General features: G+C 38.7%; 1 protein-coding gene across 3 annotated transcripts in view; it reads left to right on the top strand.

Moving 5' to 3' along the window:
- MAST4 (microtubule associated serine/threonine kinase family member 4) overlaps positions 1 to 21,519 on the top strand; it is a 283,945-nt gene that overhangs the window by 168,392 nt on the left and 94,034 nt on the right. The window contains exon 1 of one of the 3 annotated variants that reach the window (XM_058865217.1): positions 8,396 to 8,667. The exons of the other annotated variants lie outside the window; for them this stretch is intronic. Within the exon in view, the coding sequence (XP_058721200.1) occupies positions 8,576 to 8,667 (92 nt within the window). The 5' untranslated portion in view covers positions 8,396 to 8,575. Of the gene's footprint in view, positions 1 to 8,395; positions 8,668 to 21,519 lie in introns of those variants that run through there. 3 annotated transcript variants of the gene reach the window in all.

The raw sequence follows: 21,519 nt of genomic DNA, 5'->3' as shown, positions 1-21,519 counted from the left end.
ATGGCTCTCTATAAGGGGTAGTATTTCTCTCAGAGGAGTATGTTGTTTGGGATTCTTCAAACCAGAAAGCTGTAGTGGCAAGATAAAATGCTCTACTTAACTGCCTTTTGAAAACTGTGGGTTTTGGACTCTGTTTTTCACAATTAGAAATTTATGAAAATGAGACAAACTCAGATTAACTTATAAATGCTGAACAGTATGATTTTTTTTTTTTTTTTACATGTGTGTTTCAAACTCTATTTTATGTAGTTTGTTTCCTGTTGTAATAAAGAAAAGTTGTTTATGAATATTTTCATCTTTAAAAGGTAGAGAAAGGTTGTGTGCTGTAAGTCAGATTTATACAGATTCATGTTATTTCAAGATGTCAGAAACAAAATTTTAACTTTTCAGTGTAAAAACCAATAAAAGCTTCTCTATTAAAAAAAGGTATTTCTACAATTGAATTAATAATTTTTTTTTTCTCAAAACATACAGCTTAGTTGACTGCAGCTATGATCGGGAATGGATGGCAATATCTAAGTTTGTAACTGTTTTAGGAGAATTATTGTATTCACGTTTTCTTAAGAAAGTTTTAGGAATTTAATTTTGATCCTTAATAATGCCATTTGCCACATAGGCTATGGCTGTTGACTTAAAAAGATGCTTGATAAAATACTCCTGGAGTGAGATACCAGGAGACATCTAAATGTGTAGTGTGGTCTAAACCAATGCAATGAAATAAGTCTTAAGTGGTGATTGTTTCACATGAATGCTTAGAACCATGGAAAACTTCATTATGAGTCTTTACATATCTGTTGGATAACACGGTGCCTTCAAATTTTTATCAGTGGGACTGCAGCCATAAAAATGGTTAAGTAATGACTTAAAAAAATGATGTAATCCTCTTAGGATGCTGTTAAGTGCTGGCAAAAAGGTACTTGAAGAACAAACAAAGTAAGATAGAATAATGCTAATACTTATTAATACAGTATTCCTCTCTCCACTCCCTGACATTTGTAGTAATAAAGTCAAGGTCCAAGCTTTCCATGATGGTATCTGGAAAATCGTGTAATTTTTATTAGATGTTTTCTGACCCTCTCTGGACTTGCTTATCGCATAAAGCAGCACCTCTGAAATGTAGTAATGCTGCTCTACCTGCCAAGATGAATGAAAATTCAATGATAAAATAGGAAATGGTTCTTGTACATCTTCTCATTAGTTGGTTTGCTAAATTAGCTCAGAGGGAGAAGCTAATCTCTAGGCCAGAGTAAATTGGCAGCATAGCGGTTATCATGGTTGGCTCATTCCACTACAGACAGCAAAATGCTGGATTAAAAATAGTATTGCCTGATGTGAATTCTGATGCCTGATGCAGATGGATAGACAATATATTTAACTTCCAAAAATACTGTGCATAATTTTAGAACCTTTCAGAAATGGAGGGAGATGCTGGGGCCATTGCTTTTCCTAAATGTGTTTATGTTAGATGAGCTATAAAAAACTAGGGCAGTGGGAGATATTTTTTGTATTTTGCATGTTACTTCAAAACTGGTTCGAGTAATAGTGGTGTATTTATAAACATAGCTAAGAAAACTTAGGAATTTGGCAGACATATATTTTACACCCACTCAACATTCTTTTGTACTGTGATTTCTTCAACTTATTTTTACACGGAACATGCTGCAGTGAAAATCCTGTGCAGCCACTAGAAGGTAATAAACACCAACATCAACCACTAGGGGGAGCAAGATTTCAATTCTTGTAGTTTAGCATAGTGCTAATAACTAATTAGTACATCTTAGGCATTGAATATACCATTCAATGTATAAAGTGAGATCTTTTAGTTTGACAACCTTTATAAAATAGGCTGTAGACTTTGTCTACCGCTTAGGGCTTTTTTATCCATACCCTAGTGCTTGTTTGAAGTGTGATAATTTTTTTAGTTAGAAAGTCATATACAGGATTTACAGTGATGGAAAATCCCTGTTTAACAATGGGTAAGAGAAAAGAGTTTAAAACTGTTCTTTTTTATCTGCCTCCTGCAGATTGAACCCCTAACTCTATGTATGAGGGGAGGACATGATACAGTTTGCAGTTCTTAGACTCTGTTTCCGCATGAATATCTCTTACTGCTGGGGAAATGCATACTGGATGATGAAGATTCTCTGATAGACTTGACCAAGTGAAATAAATGAATTTTTTCAAGCTGCACACTGTAGTTCAGATTATAAGTTTTTTTCCTTGAACCTTTTTTGCAGCCTTTGGGAAATGCCACAACTAACTGCATTTTAAGCCCTCAGTGCTCATTTATATTGTCTCCTTGCTCCGATGAGAAATTTTGCTGCTTGTAGAACTGAGGGACATTTATTCTTTTACCTATACATCACATAAAAATGTAGTTATTTATCTATGCTAGTACCTAAATTGTTTGCCTGATATCTGCCTTCCAGATTCTACAATATGTATGTATATTATGACTTGGGGCTGCTTTTGTCCTTTGGTATGACTTGATGGCTAGCAAGGCTATAATGCATGTTGTTCAAATAAGGCTGCTTTATCCAGTGATAAATTAATCCTGTTCCTGTGGTTACTTACTTCCTACATCTTGTTTGCTAGATTTTTTTTGCTAGAATTTTTTACTTCTTTTAAATGAAAAACATAACTCTGTATGATCTACTAGAAATATTTAATGTGCAGTTGTTGCTACAGGACATGGAATGGTTCACACAAACACGTCTCAGTGGTATGACAGGAAAAGAAGTAACTTTATTTTCTGACTCCAGTATTTATAGATTCTCGACAATGACCAGGGATTGGATAACCAAGTTACCACCTTCCCAATCATACTGGTCATACAAAACATCCATCAAGAGGTGTTTCTTAGAAGGAATGTGTAAACAACTTACATTTACAGTTACTTTCCTGGGAAAGTAACTAAAACGGTGAAAACAAGATCGGAAGGCTTAGTTTTTCAGGGCGACACGCAGTTACTTTTTAAAATATGTAGGTGAATTTTAATGTTTCTCTTATGCATAAATCTTTTCTTTTGTTGTAGTGAGCTTATTACAACATGGTTAAAAATTACATATTTTACAAATGTCTTGATACATTGTCAGCTGAGATGGTTATTGACCAGACTTGAACTCTCACTTGAAACACCTTTTGGGCGTGCTGTCTCTTGTGGTACTAAGTTACTGTACCTGAACTCAGTACTGGTAGCAGCTAATATCCTGTTTGTTCTTTTCAAGGAGTGTTATGCCATGATAGCTTTGTTCAACCATTATAATAACTTCCACCTATTTCAAAATACTTTGAAAATAGCAATAATTGAATGAGCAGCTTCTCCAGTTCCTTCGTTAGTCATTGGATAATAATTATCTGACTAAAGGGACTCAACTGAACCAAAACAAACTCCTCTCAAGGGATGTGTTAGCTCAGTTCTAATCTATTGTTCTTCTAAGATGTTGATGAAGTGAGAAGCATTTCTTTGTTGCTAAAAGATGTGATTTCATTGTCTTCCTAAGCCCCTGAAAACGGAGAAGGTGTCTTAAGGTGACCTGTTTTTTTACCCTGGTTCACAAATGAACTCTTCTTTTTAAGTATGGGGGCTATGCTTTTAAGATTTTGCTAGTCTTAATATCACTAAGGAACTCTATTGTCTGTATTGTTGCTGGTATTGTTGCATTCAGTGTACATCGCCCTAAACAATTGATGAGAATTGAGCATTCTGTAAAGCCTTTGGGCAGTGACTTCTCAAGATTTTAATACGTTTTGAAAATGTCCAGTGTTTATTAGTGTAATTATTAGCGTGAAGATGGTAAACGAGATAACTTTTGCATTGGAATATTAAGTGCAAAATATTGATTTATTATCAGTATGGCATTGTGGTTTTAAACACGGACTTTCAACTTCCTAAGCAGTATTTTATGGTGGTACTTAAAATCCGTAATCAGTGTTATACAATTAAAAAGTTAATGGGGAAGAATTTTTATTGCTGTTAATTACTGAAGTAAATGTTGATATTTTGATTTTTTTTTTCTCTTATATATTGAATGAGACTTTTTTCTAAGGATGCTTTTTATAAATTTGCGTTTGGAAATGTAATCTTCAAAGCAAGGGTAGATTAAGCACCTTTCCTGACTTGAGTGATACGATGTTTTTTATCTTCAAGTGAATATGAAAGGGAAAACTTAATGATCCTTATCCCTTGTTTTGTTACATGCTAGCTTATGTAACTCTTCGTGATAAATAAAAATCATCACCCAAGTTCTATACTAAAGCATTTCCTAAGAGATGAAGTTGCCTGAGCTGCTTGTTGTTTTGCAAGTGGCTGTATAGCAGATAAGTTTTAAGCAATAAATGCTGTTAAGAACATGTTTGCCGGTTCTTAACTTCATTATTTTATTTATTTTTGACAACTGCAGAATTCTGTTTTAGTTGGATACTGAGGGAAAGTTGCTGAACATGTCAATAACATTTTGTTGCAGGAAAACTATAGCTCATTGCCAGCTGTGCCTTTACCAATATGACATAGATCCGTTCCTAATAATTCAGGGGTTTTGTATTTTTAAAACATCACATTTATTGGTAAATTTCTTTTGTGCAGCCCTACATGGCAGAGATAAGTGAATTGCAATGGCTTACGGAGCACGACAAAATACATCTGTTGATTCTGTGTTTGTAAAGTATAAGCAGCATTATCAGAATTGCTAGTGAAAGAGGCTTCAATTTTAGGGACAGGCACTGAGAAGGAAGTGGTCCTGCTCCCCCTGCCTCCCTGCCTGACCCTTAATTTCATCAGTGTCCCTTCTACTGGGTGTGGTCCTGGGATGTCCTTCATTGAGCTGATTCAGTTCACTAAATTGGGCGAGAAGTTGTCTTCTTAGCATCTAATAGGCTTGCAAAACCTCGCTCTCCCTTGAAGTGTCTGCTTTGAAATCAGGCATTTCTATGTCATGGAAAGTCACAAACAGCAGGCACCACTTAGGAAACCGTGTCATTTATTGACAGGCATTGCAAAGTCTTCACCACCATTTACATGTTGTGCTCTTAAAGGATAAGGCCTCTGCTTTGCTTTATGAAGCATTTAATTTGTATAAGGTTGTTGTGGGATGATGCTGGACTTCTTGCAAGTACCTCCCTTCGTTTTCATACTTTCGTCAAAGTCTCTATAGTGCCTTAATATCCACATGTCCAGCAAGCACTTCAGGAAAATAATTATTCAAGACTCCTTGCTTTCAAGCCCATGCTACAAACAACATGACTGATTAGCTGGACTGTGTGTGCATGTAATTGTGCACAAAAAGTCAAGGTGAAGTTACATTTGGATCTATGGGTCATGGAATTTGGGAAGCTATTGCTTGTGAATAGTCTATACAGAATCTAGAGGCAGGATTGCAAGGGATTTGACCATCACTGTTTGAAGTGTTCACCATTGATTGATAAGATCATATGTCCTGGTTCTGGCCAGTGTTAAATTTTGCAGTAGCCAGAAGGGGGCATGGCTAGAACGTGGAGGTTATTCTCTACCAACTCGTGTGACACTCTGGGGATGGGAGGAAAGGTCTCTTTTGGGTTCTTGGAGGGGGTAATCAGGTATTCATGGGGGTGTTGAGAACTCACATGCCAATCATGAATTTTTTGTACACTCTTTTGTTTTTGGTGCTGTTACTGTTCGTTTTTTCGATCTTCTTGTTTCTAGTAAATTGCTCTTATCTAAAGCTGTAATCTTTATGCTTTGTATCTCCAGTTCTTGTCTCCATCCTGATGCAGGGGGGAAGGGGGAGAGGGAAGTAAGTGAGTGTCATATGGTTTGTAGAATCTCAGTGGGAGCACTAAGTTGGGGAACATCATTCCTAAAACCATGACATTATGATACCCTCTGTTGCTATATACATGGACAGGAACAGTTACCTAGAATTTATCCTTTCTTCTATCCTATTTTTTCTCCTTTCTGACTTTGCAAAAATGCACCTTTTCAGATAGTGAAATCTCTATAATGGCTTTTAGTATAATCATGTCTGGTTTTACACAGAAGGATTAAATTTTTTTCCCCCATCTCAATTTGTCTACTTGCAAGCAGTAATGTTCTTTTTTTCTGGTGGGTCTTTGCCAACATTATGATAGGCTAGTCTTGCTTAATTTTTAAAAGGTTTTAAGGTATGTTTCAGAATTGGAGACTTCACATAATTTTGATAAAGAGGTAGAGATTTTCACAAAGAAATCATGAGTTCCGTTTCAGTCCTGGGCTTGGAACAGAAAAGATAGGTAATTTTTTGCCTTAATGTGAAATAAAGTTTGGATGTCATGTTCCATGATCACCCCCCAAGATATGTGCTTGACTGAATTACGGAAACTGAACTGCTTTTGTTATTCTTAACTGCCTCGTAGGTACAGTAATGGGGTGAGGGGAGAACTTGCAGGGCAGTGAGGACACTGAAACTTCTCCTGTGTGATAGGTGGAAGACTTTGTTTTTAATCTTCAGCCAGTGCTTTTCACAACATCAGTTATGTATAATTCTCTGGTTTCATGATTGTGTACAGTTCTTTCTTCAAACACACTGATTACAGGCAAAAACTTGTGTATATAGCAGAGAAGATAAAGTTATAGAGTTCATGGAGGAGGAGGAGGTGTTTCTTGGTACTTACACAGAGATTTGAGAATTTCCTTCTTACGCAGTTTTACGGAAGGACTGTTGCCAGCCATGCTTGCCCTCAAGTGAACCTTTAAAACTTCATGCTCAGTATGCTCAGGCATGCCTCAAAGCGAAAATAAATGGATGAGAGTTTTACTGGCTGCAGTAGATGTGAATATAGTGTTAATGGAGAGGTATAAAAAGAGCAGTCATGCTGGGAAGTGCCCTCCCGTGGGGTACAAATGGACATCAGCCCAAGTACCAGCTTCTGCAGCTATTTCAGCCTTTCTTGTATAAGACCTAGATGAGGCTGTTTTCCCTTCTTACATGAAATGGTCTTTTCTAAAATGATTATGTCTTTAAAGAAGTGTTTGATTATTCTTTTGTGTTTGATCAATGTTACACTGACGTTTTCTGTGGCATAACAGTAAAAGGTATTTGCTGGGGATTTTTACTAAAGCCTTTGGTGCTAAGTAGGGTGAGAACTGTCTCATCCCGAGCGTCATGTGAGCCCTTCCAGCTCTGCTCTGTGACCCTCAGATAAACAAAAAGGCAAGTGGAAATTTTTAAGTACATTGAAAAAACCTCCTAGTTTTTCAATCCACAGTATCTTTTCCTTTACCTGACTATCACTGCTTCGACATCTGGAGTTAAGACATTATGGAATGACAAGGTAGTAGAGTAGTAATTTTAGAAATGCTTTTATTTGCATACTGCAGAGATATGAGGAAAAATGCTAGTCTAGACAGAGCTCCAGAGGGAGAAAGGAGAGGGCTGGAGAGTGATGCTGGAATTAGGTGTGAAAAGACTGAGGACTGCAGTCAGCAGAGACTAAAACGAGGAGTGAAGGTGGAATGTTGGGTGGTGGGAGTTAAGAAAGCAAACCAGCTGAGTTGGAAGGCAGCTGGGGAATGGCCAAGAGGGAAGCAAAGGAAGAAAGCTGGAAGGAAGAAGGGGAGGAAATGAGTCAAAGTACCTGAGGGGTTAGGTCATTGTTATGAGTGGGAAAGGTACTCAGAGCCTTTCTGTACCCTTCTCTTGCCAGCCTGTTCTTCAGGGCAGCTTTCTCAAAAGAGGTAGCTGGCAATGGAGGCAGGCGGTTGTCCCAGCTTTCGGTGGCAAACGCTTGATGTCTGGAGTGGCAGGTAGCCATTGTGACAAACGGTAATTAAGTACCTGGTACCGTCAGTTCTCCCGGGAGAGGCACAAACCCCGGCAGTGACACACGTACACCATGCACTGCACCTAGACCCTGGTCCTTAGCTTATAGTTCCCTTCACGTCCGGGCGTAGCCGGCGGGCGGCTCCGACCCGCCGGGGACTCTGTGGGGGACATGCGGGGGCTGTAATGTGCTGTGCTGTGGGGGCTGAGCCGCGGGGGCTGTGCTGGGTGTGGGGCTGACCCGCGGGGGCTGTGCTGTGCTGTGCTGTGCGGGGCTGACCCGCGGGGGCTGTGCTGTGCTGTGCTGTGCGGGGCTGACCCGCGGGGGCTGTGCTGTGCTGTGCTGGGCTGTGCTGTGCTGCGCGGGGCTGACCCGCGGGGGCTGGGCTGGGCTGTGCTGGGCTGGGCTGTGCGGGGCTGACCCGCGGGGGCTGGGCTGTGCTGTGCTGTGCTGTGCTGTACTGTGCTGGGCTGTGCTGGGCTGGGCTGTGCTGTGCTGTGCGGGGCTGACCCGCGGGGGCTGTGAGGGGTGCGGGCCGGCCCGCGGGGGGCTCTGACCCGCGGTGGGCGGGAGGAGCGGCGTGGCCTCTGCGCGGCCGCCAATGGCCGGGGCGGGGCGGCACTTGCGGAGCAGCCGCACGGAAAAGTTTCTGTCGGTTCGGATTGCTGCTATCTCTGCACTCCTTCCGCCCTCACGGAGGCTGGCTGCCTTCCCGCTCTCTTTCCCTGGGCTGCTGTCCCTTCCTCCTCTTCCTCGTCGTACAATGGCACTGAATTATTAAGCTTTCAAACGCAGAGAAATGGATATGTCGGATCCCAGTTTTTGGACGCTCCTTTCCAACTTCACGCTGCCCCACCTGCGGCGAGGCAGCCGGCTCCGCCGGACTCAGAGGTAAGGCAGGCCGGCCGCTCCAGGTGCGCGGGAGCGGGCGCTTGGATTTCCTGGTCCCCGGCAGAAGGGCCCTTGGAAGGCGTCGGGACCCGCGGCCTCCTGACTTCTACTGGTCTGGAGCTGCGAGAGATGAGAGCCTCTCCTTGCGAGGCCCTTGCTGGTGGTTTTTCTAACCAGACGCTGCATAGTACTCTGCCTCTATTTATAAGATACTTTCTTTTGTCCAGCCCTTCTACCCTTCTCCTTTTCCCCCCTTCAAAACATTACCAGCTTGCTCTCCGGTAATCGGCCTTTTATTGAAAACAGATATTCTTCATGTGGACAACTCAAGATAGCCTGTTTGGTTCGGTGTTCTTAAAGGGACAGGTTTGCCTAAGTACCTTTTTAAAATCAGTCTAGATTGATATTTTTTGGTACAGGAATGGCCTTTTTTGTTTCTGTAGCATTTTCCTTACTGTCGAGAGGGGGGGAAAAAGCGTGGAAATAGTAAATACTGAGTAAAATTGCCATCAGTGGGCAGACGACTGACAAGCTTTCATATCATGGTCATTTTTTGTGCCATGGTGGCACTTTCAGTTAAATATATGTTCCTATCTCAAGGAAAAGAAAAGATGTATAGAAGTTTGTAACTTTGTACACTAGTACCCCATATGTCGGTTTTAGACATACCAGGTGTAGTGTTAAGTTATGACATGCTTCTGACTCTGAAACTACCTTGAGTATTGGCTTATGTATTGTCTTTTGTGTGTGAAACGTTTCTTTTGCTGGCTAAAAAGGTGGCACAAAGCAAGCAAGATAGAGGCTTAGCAAAGTAGGACTTTTCTAAGCTTTAAGTATTTATGGTCTGATTTTTTTTTTTTTCAAAAGGAAATGGCTGTCTATTTAATGGCAGAAAGTTTAAAATAAGAAAAACAAGTGGCCTGTTTGACATCAATGAAAAAACAATTCCTGCAGTAAATATCTATTCTTTGTGTCTTCTGCTTGGGATAGCCGTAAATGCTGAGTTATTTTATCATTTCTATCCCTCTCCTGTAAATAATTTTTCACTCACACAGAACATTAACTGAGAATCCAAATAGTTTTACAGATTTTTCTGCTGAGATGTGTAGAGGTTTTTTTCAAATTGTCTTCACTATTCTTACTCAAATTGGGTTTGTAACTGTGTGAAGACCTACCTTTTTTAAACATATGGCTGTGTGGCATGTTGAGGAAGAGAGAAACTTCATAGATCTCACAAGAGGCATGAAATAAATATTTATCATTGGTTGGTTTGTTTTATATATTTGGATGCCTTCATGCTTTTCAGACATATTCAATGCTGTACTAGGTTTGTTGAAACTTTTTAAAGCAACATTGAATATTGTCTCAGCATATTACATGTATGGTATGTCAGTGAATAGTACATGCCATGTGCGTACTTGTATATACATGTATGCCATGTATGCAGTAGCGTTTGACGTATTATATTAAATATTAAATGCCCTCTCTGTAGCCAAAACAGTGTGTCACAGCACTGTGAAGTGAAAAAGTGAGCATTAGAATTTCAAGGCTACTTACTCTTAATGGGCCCAGATAACCCTCCTTTACCAGGTTGGTTCTATCTTCTGAGTGGTAGGATGTCAGAATCTGCTCTGTTGATGTCTCCTGGGGAAGGCTCTCCACGCACTTCTTCAACTCTCATCTTAAAGGTGGACCTGCCTCTGCCCCCCATGCTCATAACTTATTTACTAATGTAAGGTATAAAACTTACCGAGCAATAAAACTGTCAGAAGCATAAAACCCAGCATGGATAGCACAGATACTCCTAACTCCACTGTAAATGGGTTTGGATTAATTAAGGTACTACCCAGGTTTACATGTTCTGTGCTGTGTCTCATCTGTATTATCTTTACAGGCTCAGTCAGCCATAGCTGCAGCTGCATGCAAAAACTGTATGGATAGCTACTTACTTAGCTTAACTTGCTAACAGGATGCCTTCCCTTTCTTTCTAAGGTTGCTGCTTGTTGCCACTTGTGTTGTGTAGCTTCCCAGGCATTTTAGATGCCTGAAGAGTAGGTTAAGGAGTGAGGTTTGAAGGGAGTTTAGTTCCTGCCATCTGATTCTTCTTTTGGGCTTAAGTAAAAGTTTTGGGTGCACTGATTTAATGGAGATTTTTTTTTAATAGTTACACTGCCTATGAAACTTGTCTAGCCTGGTACTTGCCTAGGTGCTTCAGGAAAACTTCTGAAGAAGTGTTTCTTTCTGGTTGTATCTGCAGTTGGCCTTGGAACTCATTTCCAATTTAAGAGCAAAAATTTTATGGTTTGTCTGGGCACTGTTACCTCTCAGGTTCCTTTTGCTTGTTCAATTATTTTTACCACTGCTACCAGATTTTTGTGGCTTGCTAGACCCTGTTGTTTCTTTGAGCACTACCCTGCTTTCTTAACACCTGGGAATAATGAGAATTGTCTGCTACTACTATGAATTTTGTGTCTTTGTACAGATTCACTTGATGTAATCATATATGTCTCTGTGAGGTTCTAAGAAGCAAGGAATGAAGAGATAGCCTCCTTCAGGTTTTCCAACAGTTGACATTAGTTGAATTTCGGTTGCAGCAGCTCTTTGGGAAGTGATACCTGAGTAAGAAGTATCACTGATGTTCAAGTGGAGTGGGTTTTCAGGACTGGTGGGTGGGAAAATGATCTTCAATAATAAATTAAATAATACATTTGTTCCTAAAATCCATGAGACTGTAGGTGCCATGGATTATACTTTGTGTTTTTACAGTGAAGTAATATGTGTATGACCATATGGAGAATTAGAGTGAGAGAGAGAGAGGGTCTCTATCTATGTGTAGTCATCTACTTATGGAAATGTCTACAGATATACTTCTTTTCACATGGAAAAATCACTACTTTCTGCTTTGTTTTATGATATGTTTGGTTCTCTCTGACACTTGCACTCTTTGTGTCTGATTTTCTGTGTATCTTTTACAAAACCAACAACCCAGTGATCCTTTTTGCGTGTGTCCTTTTCTCTTGCTTTTTTTATGACAGTTGCAGTGGAACAATGTTAGTGCAATTGTTCTTCCTTTGAGTCAGAGTGGGATTTTTTTTCCCCCAAAGGCATGAAATTAATGAATTCTTGCCCAGTTACTTCTGAACCAAAGTAGACTCATAGATGATTTGTATTGAAACTTCATTTTATTTGTTTACAGTCACTGAAGTCGTAGTGAGTCTTTTCATAATATGAGATTAAAATACTCGTCGGTCATCAAATATGTGTTATGACAGTTCATAACCTTTCAGAAACCTTAAAAAAAGTGGGAAATTATAACTTATTTGAAACACAGAGAACAGAGTAGTCAAACTTCATTGTAGTTCTGTTATTTTTGGGACAACATGCTACTTGGAAAAGCAGATTTTTTGAATGTCTTTAATTTGGTAGTTTGAAAAGGCAGTGATATTGAAATTGTGATGTAAACTCTCACTGTTGTTTTTTATGTAGATCTTGGTTTTTAACTCTCAACAAACTGTACTGAAAGGATATTGTAAATGGATTTCTAAATTCAGTAACAGGTGTTCAACATGGTCCTGTTGATAATATGAGAAAACCGATGTCTAATTATGTTGATGTCAGCTGAAACTATTCAAGTGGAGTGTTTTTACTTCTGCATAAGAGTAAACATCAGTTCAAACTTTGTTAAAAAAATATTTCTTTTTGATGTATTTGTGTTGTTTTTAATGTATGTTTGGGGGTGTGGTTATTCGTAGGGCTTCACTGTTTTCTGACTTTCAAGTACCTTGATTCACTTTAGTTCCTACAAGCAAGACAGAGGAGCTATTATTCTAATAGATGTTGAGTAAGTTTGCAGAAGGTGGTTAGCCCAGAACTGGGGGGGATTAAGAAGCACCTCTGTGCAGACTATCTGTGCTTCCAAACACACTGTCATTTAATATGTTTCGTTAGAAGTTAATCTGCTGGACCAGTGATTCCATTGTTTTCTCTACTACCTAGTGAAATGTTAATATAGCTTGGTAATTGTATTTCCTTTCATTCACAGTGAAGGCTGTCTGTTAGGGGGATAGTTTTACGGTCTCACCGTCAAATTGAATATGTTATTTTTATTTTGGTTGGTTAAATTGACCAATCATTTTCTTCCGTCAATTAATTCAAGTTCTTCTTACAGTCTGAATGAGCCAACATTATTTCTTAGCTTCAGCCAGACTGGTGAGGATTCATCTGGCCATACTGCTATTTTTTGCTCTGTTTCCACTCTGATAAAAAGTTATTTTATTAGAATTATGTCAAGATCATTAAGAAGTGAGCAAAGGGTCTTATTTTAGAAAGCCTGAGGAAAGTTGGTACATGAACAAAATAAAAGAAAAAAGCTTAGGAAAATGCTGGAATATACTGAAAGAAGCTGTAATTATTATTATTTTTTTTTTCCACTGTCGTGGTTAATATCTGCTCTGACATGGTAGGAGACAGTCTTTGTTTTTCTTACCTAGAGAGTTTAAACAATAGTAGTTCAGACATCCTTTCATAAGCTGTGGTTGTTTGGACATGCCACATGGTATAGGCACAACAGACAGAGATTCACTCTTGGTTTACATCTTCCACTGATATTCTGCAGTCATTACAGTTCCTGCTGTTTTTGACTTTGGCTCATCCTTCTCACATGTTTTGTTAAGCACACAGGAGCTCATCCATGCAGTTGTTAATAGTTGCCTCTTCTGCTGCACCTCTTGTTAGAGAGCTTCAAACTTTTGTTAGAGATAAGCTAACTAGTCAGCTTGTGTGGCTGCATATACCGATTGATTGGCTTGCCTCTAGTTGCTCTTTCTCAAAGCTGGAAATGGTGGTCTGAAAAGTGGATTTCAAGGGAGGTTTCCAACTAATTTGGGCAGAGAAGAACCATCTGAAATTCAGCAAGGGCAGGTGCAGGGTCCTGCTTCTGGGGAGGAATCACCCCAGGCAGCAGCACAGGATAGGGCTGACCTGCGGGGGGGGTGCTTTGCAGAGAAGGACCTGGGGGTCCTGGTGGACAAACTGTCCATGAGCCAGCAATGTGTCCTGGTGGCCAAGAAGGCCAGTGGGATCCTGGGGGGCATTAGGAAGAGCATTGCCAGTGGGTCATGGATGGTGATCCTGCCCCTGTACTCATCCCTGGTGAGGCCTCACCAGGGTGTCCAGTTCTTTGCTCCTCAGGACAAGAGAGACATGGAGCTCCTGGAGTGAGTCCATCAGAAGCTACAGAGATGATGAGGGGTCTGGAGCACCTCTTGTATGACAGAAGGCTGAGGGAGCTGGGCCTGTTCAGCCTCAAGAAGAGATGACTGAGAGGGGCCCTCATTAATGTGTATAAATATCTAAAGGATAGGTTTCAAGAGGATAGACTGGGCTCTTCTCAGTGGTGCTGAGCAGTAGGACAAGACATAGTGGGCAGAAACTGATGCCCAGGAAGTTCCAGCTGAACATGAGAAAGAACTTCTTTACTGTGCAGGTGACTGCACAGGAACAGATTGCCCAGGGAGGGTGTGGAGTGTCCCTCACTGGAGATACTCAAGAACTGCCTGGACGCAATCCTGGGTCACATGCTCATGGCACAAGGATTGTCCTGCGTGAGCAGGGAGGTTGAGCCACTGTGATTCTCAGATTCCAGCTTCACCCATTCTATGATTCTGTGAATTTGTTACATGTCATTGTGCAGGAATTGTAATGATTTTGTTAGTTCTGGAGGTGGAATCACTCAATACTTTGAGTGTGTCTAAACACTGTGTTTAGAATAGAAGGTAGTCATAACTGGTTTAGATTGAACATTTTAAATGAAGTGTATTAAACAGATCACGCTGAAAATTATGTAAAACACAGCAGTCATGCTGTGTGTATTTTCACATTATCTATAGGCTGTAGACCAGGATCAGGGTTGTGATGTTACATGTCATTAGAAGAGGTTTAGTAGGAACTAGATTTGTTTGGAGGAACACTGGGATGGAACCAGGAGAGATGCATATCTGAGGAGAATCAGAAAGTTCACTGTCTTTGATTCAGCCTTATTCAACAGGCTGTGTTGCATTCAGTGATGGCGCCTGGATTTTCTCTTGAAAATGACCTTTCAGAGAATTTTTTTCCTTTGAACCTTTGCATCTGTAGTCATTGTGAAATTTTACAGCTTTTGATCTCTATCATTTGACTTTAACCTATGTTTAAAATAATGTATCAAAGAAAAATTTTTAAATGGCTACCCACTATTAATTTTATTTTCCTCCCTCAAAAAAGTTGAAAATTATGTCAAATGAGGCACTGCTTACAGCTAAGGAAATGGCTTTGTACATGTGTATAGATAGATATAATCAAAGAGTCTGTCTTTTCTAACTTGACTGGTTTGAAACATAATTATTAATGTCCAAGTATGGAAAAATCAAAACCACATATAATCTATTTCATTAAATGATGGGTAGACTAAGGTAGTCCTGTGTAAAGTCAAGGGTGTTGACTGAAGAAATGCCATTCCTGTTGCTGCTTAATATACTGAAACAAACAGTATAAAGTGTTAAGCATGGAAATGATTTAGTTGAATAAAAATGTATATACCCTCAGTTCTCTTAGTATTTGATTATAGTATTTCAGAGTGTGTTCCAGAATTTAAAAAAAATAGTATTTCTCTCAAGGGAGTAAGATGGCTGGTTGTAGAACAAATGCAGGTTTGGTTTTTTTTTGTCAATAAGAAACAATATTAGTCTGAATGTTTTTTATGTATCTGACAAAATTGTTATCTTTTGGTTTTGGCAGACATACCTGAATATAAACTTACCAGCTTTGAGATTGGAGACAAAATGTCAATATTTTTGTTTATATTTAATTTTCATATGTATCAGAATATAAAAAAAATTAACTAGACTAATTCGAACTAGTGTAGTGTTTACATTTTGAAATACCATATAATCTGAGTCTTTTTTTTCCTTAAGTAAATGGCAATTGGTTTGATCTGGAAGCTCACCTTGAGAGAGCTAATAAATTAAAAGTTACTTTGGTGAATGCTGGTACTTACCACCTGTGGTTATTTGAAGAGGCACTCAAGATATGCATAACTGAAACTGTTGTAGGTAGATTTCTTTGTTCTTCCCTGGTTGCTTTTTTGCATGCATTTGGGAACAGTGCCTTGTCAGTCTTTCCTCTCTGTGCTGCTGGGCCCAATTCCTGTATGACATTTGTAGTAGGCTTATAACAGAATCCCACTTCTCACAGGAGATAGATTTGATATGTGAAACAACTTGCAGTGCTCTAATTGTTTGGCTTATTGGCATTTTCTTTTCATGCATGCTTGGAAGAGTGGAGTTTATATTAACAAGGATAATTACTTGTTTTATTAAAGCTATTCATCAGATCTGGATTTCTGTAAGAAGCGTTTACTTTGTTTTTGAAATACACTTAAAAATTATGTTTTTAAGCATCTGTTCTAAGTTTTAAAGTTATTATAGGGAAGATGGGTATAGTAGTTTGAACTTCCTTTAATAAATTTGAGTATAATAAATTGGCTTCTAATTTAAATTCTTCCTACTCTTAAAATCCATTTGGAGCTAATGTTATTACCACTTCTTGGATGAAATGCTAGAATGTTCTGGAAAGGTATTCCTACATAAAAGTATACAGAAACCTCAACAGTAAAAAAAAAAAGGTAGTCCTAAGAATACCGTATTTTTAAAGCATGTGCTTTAACCCTGAAACCTTCCCTCTTCAAGCCTAGAAGTGCCATCAGTGTCTCCCAGAGATGGCTTATCAGTGGCTCTATGCACTATGGATAGCTGAACAGCAGTGAGGGAAGCTGGCCTCAAAGGGGGTTTGGAGAGCAAATGGAGTATAAGAAATGAAAATTGTACAGGAGCATTGTAGAAGATACAGTGCTGTGATTCAGAGGACATGGATCCATATAATATGGAGGTTCCCTGGTTATTCTCTTGACAGAATTATTTGTCAAAAGATACACATCATTGAATTAAACAGTGTACTGGTTAATATCAATGAACCTAGCCATCCAGAGTGAAGTTCTCTTGAAGTTCTGAAATGGGCTGTTTCCTGTTGATTACAGTCTGTATTGACAGAGAAAAAGCAAAAATCATTATTAGAATTTTCAGTTAATAAATACCTCTTTACAGATTTTGTATAGTTCAAAATTATACCTTCCAGTCCTTGATGAAACAGAAGTTAAATACTGATGGTGAGAATAAATCAGACATGTTTCTTTCAACAGCTGCCTTGATGTTTACCAGAATTTATCTTCATGGTTTTCGTAATGTAAATCATCAATACATGGCTTCCCAAAATTCCCTTTTTGGGAAACCAAAAGAAGAATGCTTGATTAGTATCTCCTTCATCAGACAGTGCTGTTTAGTGAGAAGTTGTAATTAACAAATATCCTTTGTATTAATACTTGTAATTCTCTTGGAGTTATGAAAAGTAGATTGTGTATGTTTGTTTTAAAAGTTTGCCTTTTCAGTGACTCTAGGCCTGTCTAGCTTGTTCTTATGCATGGGTATGTAAAGGGAATTTCCATAAGTGCTGTAACAGTAGAATCAAAAGCAGTCAGACAAGTCCAGTGTGCTCTGTTCACCTTGTCTACGAACACACCATGCAAAAAGATGATTATGTCAGTTCACTGCACCATCAGGTCTTACCAGAGCATCTTTCGCATTACCCGCATAATGAACACAGAAAATACATAACACTTTTTTGAAGTAAGCTTGCATTATATATTTTTTTCTTACATGAGGCTTGGTGATTTGGCTTCATCCCTGGCCCTTCTGCCATGTTTTGATGACTGAACTGTTGAGTTTGGAGGCATTTGCTCCCCATCTGTGACCTACAAGTATCTGGAGAGCAAGTATCTGTTGGGAAATACACTTCTGTCTAGTTTTTCTTTGCTGCTCAGTTGTGTCTTAGATGTGTTATTCTGTCTTGTCAAATGTCAAAATATTATCATCTTTGAAAGGCTTTGAGTTCTGTCTGTGGGAAAAATTTCAAAACAGAAAAATGGAACTTCTTCCTGTTTGGGGTTTTTTTTTGTGTGTTTTTTCTTTTTTTTCTTTTTTTTTTTCTTTTTGGTTTTTTTTTGGTTTAGTTTGGTTGGGTTTTTTTCAAGTTTGAAAACTATATCTTCACATTATTTCTTTTGTGTCTTCTTCAAATCATAGAAGAGCAAAATGCTTTTTTAAAATTTTTTCTCCTTTTCTGTAAAGGAAATACAAAAAATACTACTGTATATGAATGTACTAGGTTACTTTTTAAAATACGCAAATTGTTTGTGTGGGTCAGACCTAAGCATTCAGCATTATCTACAAATTAATACCTTCTAGCGATCATGTGTTTCCTTCTTCTGATTCATAAATTATAAGGCAAGAAGAAACCAGTAAGATCACCTACTCTGACATTCTACAGGAAGCAAGACACAGAGTAATAGTGTTAGAGATTTAGTAATCTGGCCCTCCCAGATAAGGTAACCTGTTTGTTTAATCATTGATGAGTTTAGCAAAATCTGAAAGATTTAACACTGCTCAGGACAACTTTCTTTTGTTTCTTGTTGTTCCTTAAGCAAGCTGTGTTTTCCCACTACCGATTTATTGATGATGCTATTGTCTTTCACACTAACTTAGTAATAGCTCAGAGATACTAGGCCAGTGTCTTCATAAATGCAGAAATTGTTCAGTATATTCTTTGTGACTGTGACTGCCTAAATCCAGTACAGGGGTCACCAGATGGGTATTAGTAGATGGAAACAATCTAAAGAGAGGTCCAAAGGACTGTCAGCATTTTCTGCCTCAGTTGGTATGGAAAAATTAATTTTCCCTTCAAGTCATGCTGAGGGAACAATAGCATTGTGTTTTCTAAAAGACACCTGCCCCTGGAAGCTGGCTGACAGCATGGTCTGGCCTCTTTGTGTGGTGGGAGTGCTTGGCTCAGGTCCCTGTGGGAGTGTAGGATGTGATGTGTATAAGGACTTAGAGGAGGAAGCTGTGTGCTGCTTTTCTCTCCTAGGTGTGACAGACAGTCTGAAAAGATGGAAGGGTGTGGGAGTTGTGTGAAGGAATGTGTCCTGCTGAGGTGTTGCTGAAACACTGTAGTGCAGCAGGAGGCAAAAGTGTCCCATTGGTCTTGTTAATGGAGACTCTTAAGTTACTTGTAGAGCTGCTCCCAGGTTTATCTTGTAGGTAAATCAGCTAGATCATTGCCAAAAAAAAAAAAAAAAAGACATTGGAATGAAGTAAAGCACAATGCAGTATGAACAGGAAGATGTGGCAGGAACACCCAGTGCATATTAAAAATCCAGCACCCTAATACAATGACTTGCTGCTGAACATTGCTTTGGTACAGGGGTAGCATATGCCTGTCGGAGTCTGCCAAGTTTCAGATGACTTAAAGTTACAATTTAAGATTTTTTTTTTTTTTTTTAATTTACACAAAGATGTTGCTATTATGTAAATAGGCATGTTAAACATGCATGTAACAGAAGTTAAAGAATTATGAAAGTGTGTTGCCCATTTAATATGAAAAAAATCACATTTTTTAGTTACTGGCATTTTAACATTAGAGGAAGGATTAGAGTTTGAGAACTGGTTCATTGTTCTGCATTACATAGTGGCCTCTTTGAAGTCACAGCAGGAAGGCACATAATGCTGCACAACCAAAAGCAAGGATGGAGACAAAGTTTTCATTCTAGTTTTCATACATTTATAGATTTTTTCACCTGAACAGTTTGTGCTGTATTTTCCTACGAAATTTATATTATTTTGTAAAACCATTTTACTAATAGATACCAAGATTCTGTAAATATAAAACTCATAGAGGAGATGATTTCACTTTATGTTAACCATACGTAGGGCAAAGGCAGCAAATATTATCAATATACCTATTCAAGATAAGTGAAGACACATGAGTATAGGACTTGAAGTCTAAGTATTTAAAAGACAGTTCATTACAATAGGATTTGGAAGGAATGTGGTGCTTCATGTTCTTTGGATAAGACTGCAGTATCAGATTTTTTGCTTTTAAGGCATTTGCTTTTTAATTGTCCTTTTTTTATGATTACAACTCTGATTAATTTATGAGCTTCAACCTTTATTAGGCAACGTATTCTTCCAGGTCCTGTCAAAAGTAAGAGCTACTGTTGTCTCATAAAAAACTTATTGAACAAAGAAAACTCATGTAGAAGGTGAAATTGCTCTTGTCTTTGTGACTTGGCTGCAACTATGAGGCATTGAAGTAGCTTTTTGACCAGTGTCACATTTTTTTTCCGTTTTTTCAAACTCTCTTGGGTGTTCATAAGACCTGAGATATTTTCCAAACAAAAACAAAGGCTGCAGAAATGGTGGTTTTATGCTCTATGAACCTTATGCCTTCTTAAGGCATCCTTCTGCTGTGATGCAAATAGAAACCTTAAATTAGCTAATGGGCTAATGAGTAGTGAGGTGATTACTCTTCCTGATGGCCAAAAATTGTAGCACACCCTTTTTTGTCACCTTACCTCATCCACACCCTATTCTAACCTGTTGGATATGTTTGTCTGGTCTATGTGTTGAGCCTGGGTTTTTGGGCTTGTGTAAGCTCCTCAGAGTGGAGGCTGTCCTTTGTTGTGTTCCTGTGATGTGGAGAACAATAGAGACTTGTAGCACAGCTGCATATGTAAGAAATAATAATGCTTCTCTCCATTGGGCTCCACTGTTGCATGAGGGACCCAAGTGGTTTTGTTCTTGAAAGTAGAAAATGCGGGGTTTCCTCAGTTATGACAAATCTTCTCTCTAAATACTTCTCTTTTACTTGTCTTGGGACAAAGGTGGCTGTTTTTTCAGAGTTTCTTCAGATTCACTCCTTTGCAGCCTAAAGGAAGAAGGCTATAATCTGAAACCATTGTAAAGTGTTCAAGAACAAAAAAACCAGTCCAGTCATTATTTTAGATAAAATAATGAGTTAAAACACCTGTAATTTTTTGACTTTTCAACCAAGAAGCACCACTATCTCTACCTGTAGTAGCATAGTTTGTCTTTTTTGGCTGAAAGTAATAACCACATGGTTCTAGAGACATACATAGGAGCACCTTCGATTTCCTGTTTTCATATGTCCTTGTAGAAGATAAGATGTGTAGAAAAACAAAACTGCAGATTATTTTTTTCACACATTTTCTGCTGTAAACTCTGGAATAGAAAATGTGCTATAGTGTTAATGTACTTGGTGAATTTAGTGGTTACCAAGGTTTTCAAGCATGTATGATTTCAAGCATAATGTATGATTAATTTCTATTGATTTAATTTGTTTGAACTAAGCTGGAAGGTACCCTCCTGTTACACTGTAACGTGGCAGACTATGCTTAAGGCTTACTGGTTTTTTTCCCCTTCCCACTGTCAGCACACTGGAGGCACAGAATGACCATATTGACCTAAACTGAGTACTTAAAAAAAAAAAAACATTCATAAGTATCTTGAGGGTGTAATTTAGTTGTTTGAATTTGAAAAAATGACTTCTAATCTTCAATGTGGCTACAAACCACTTACCTTAACAAATGGAGTGAACTTCCATGCTTCTCTTTGCATCCTTAGTGGTGATAACCTTTTAACAAGATTATCAATATAATTTACCTACTTTTTATACTTGGCCTGTGATTTGATAGCTGTGTAATGCTAAATTTAATCTGAAATCCTCCTCATTGCAGTTTATTGTCAGAGGTGCTAAGTTCTCTTGATTGGTGAATTGTACATACATGCTGTGTGTACACACTTATTTTTATTAGTTTGGGAAGGCTGGTGGTTGTTTTTGTTGGTTTTTTGTGTGTGTGTGTGTTTTATTCAATCAGAAGACATTCTTGGTTTTAGATTAAGCATT

The sequence above is a fragment of the Poecile atricapillus genome, chromosome Z (assembly GCF_030490865.1).
Source record: "Poecile atricapillus isolate bPoeAtr1 chromosome Z, bPoeAtr1.hap1, whole genome shotgun sequence".
NCBI classification, from domain to species: Eukaryota; Metazoa; Chordata; class Aves; order Passeriformes; family Paridae; genus Poecile; species Poecile atricapillus.
Note: the sequence above shows the minus strand (reverse complement) of the source record. Positions and strands in the feature narration are given on the sequence as shown.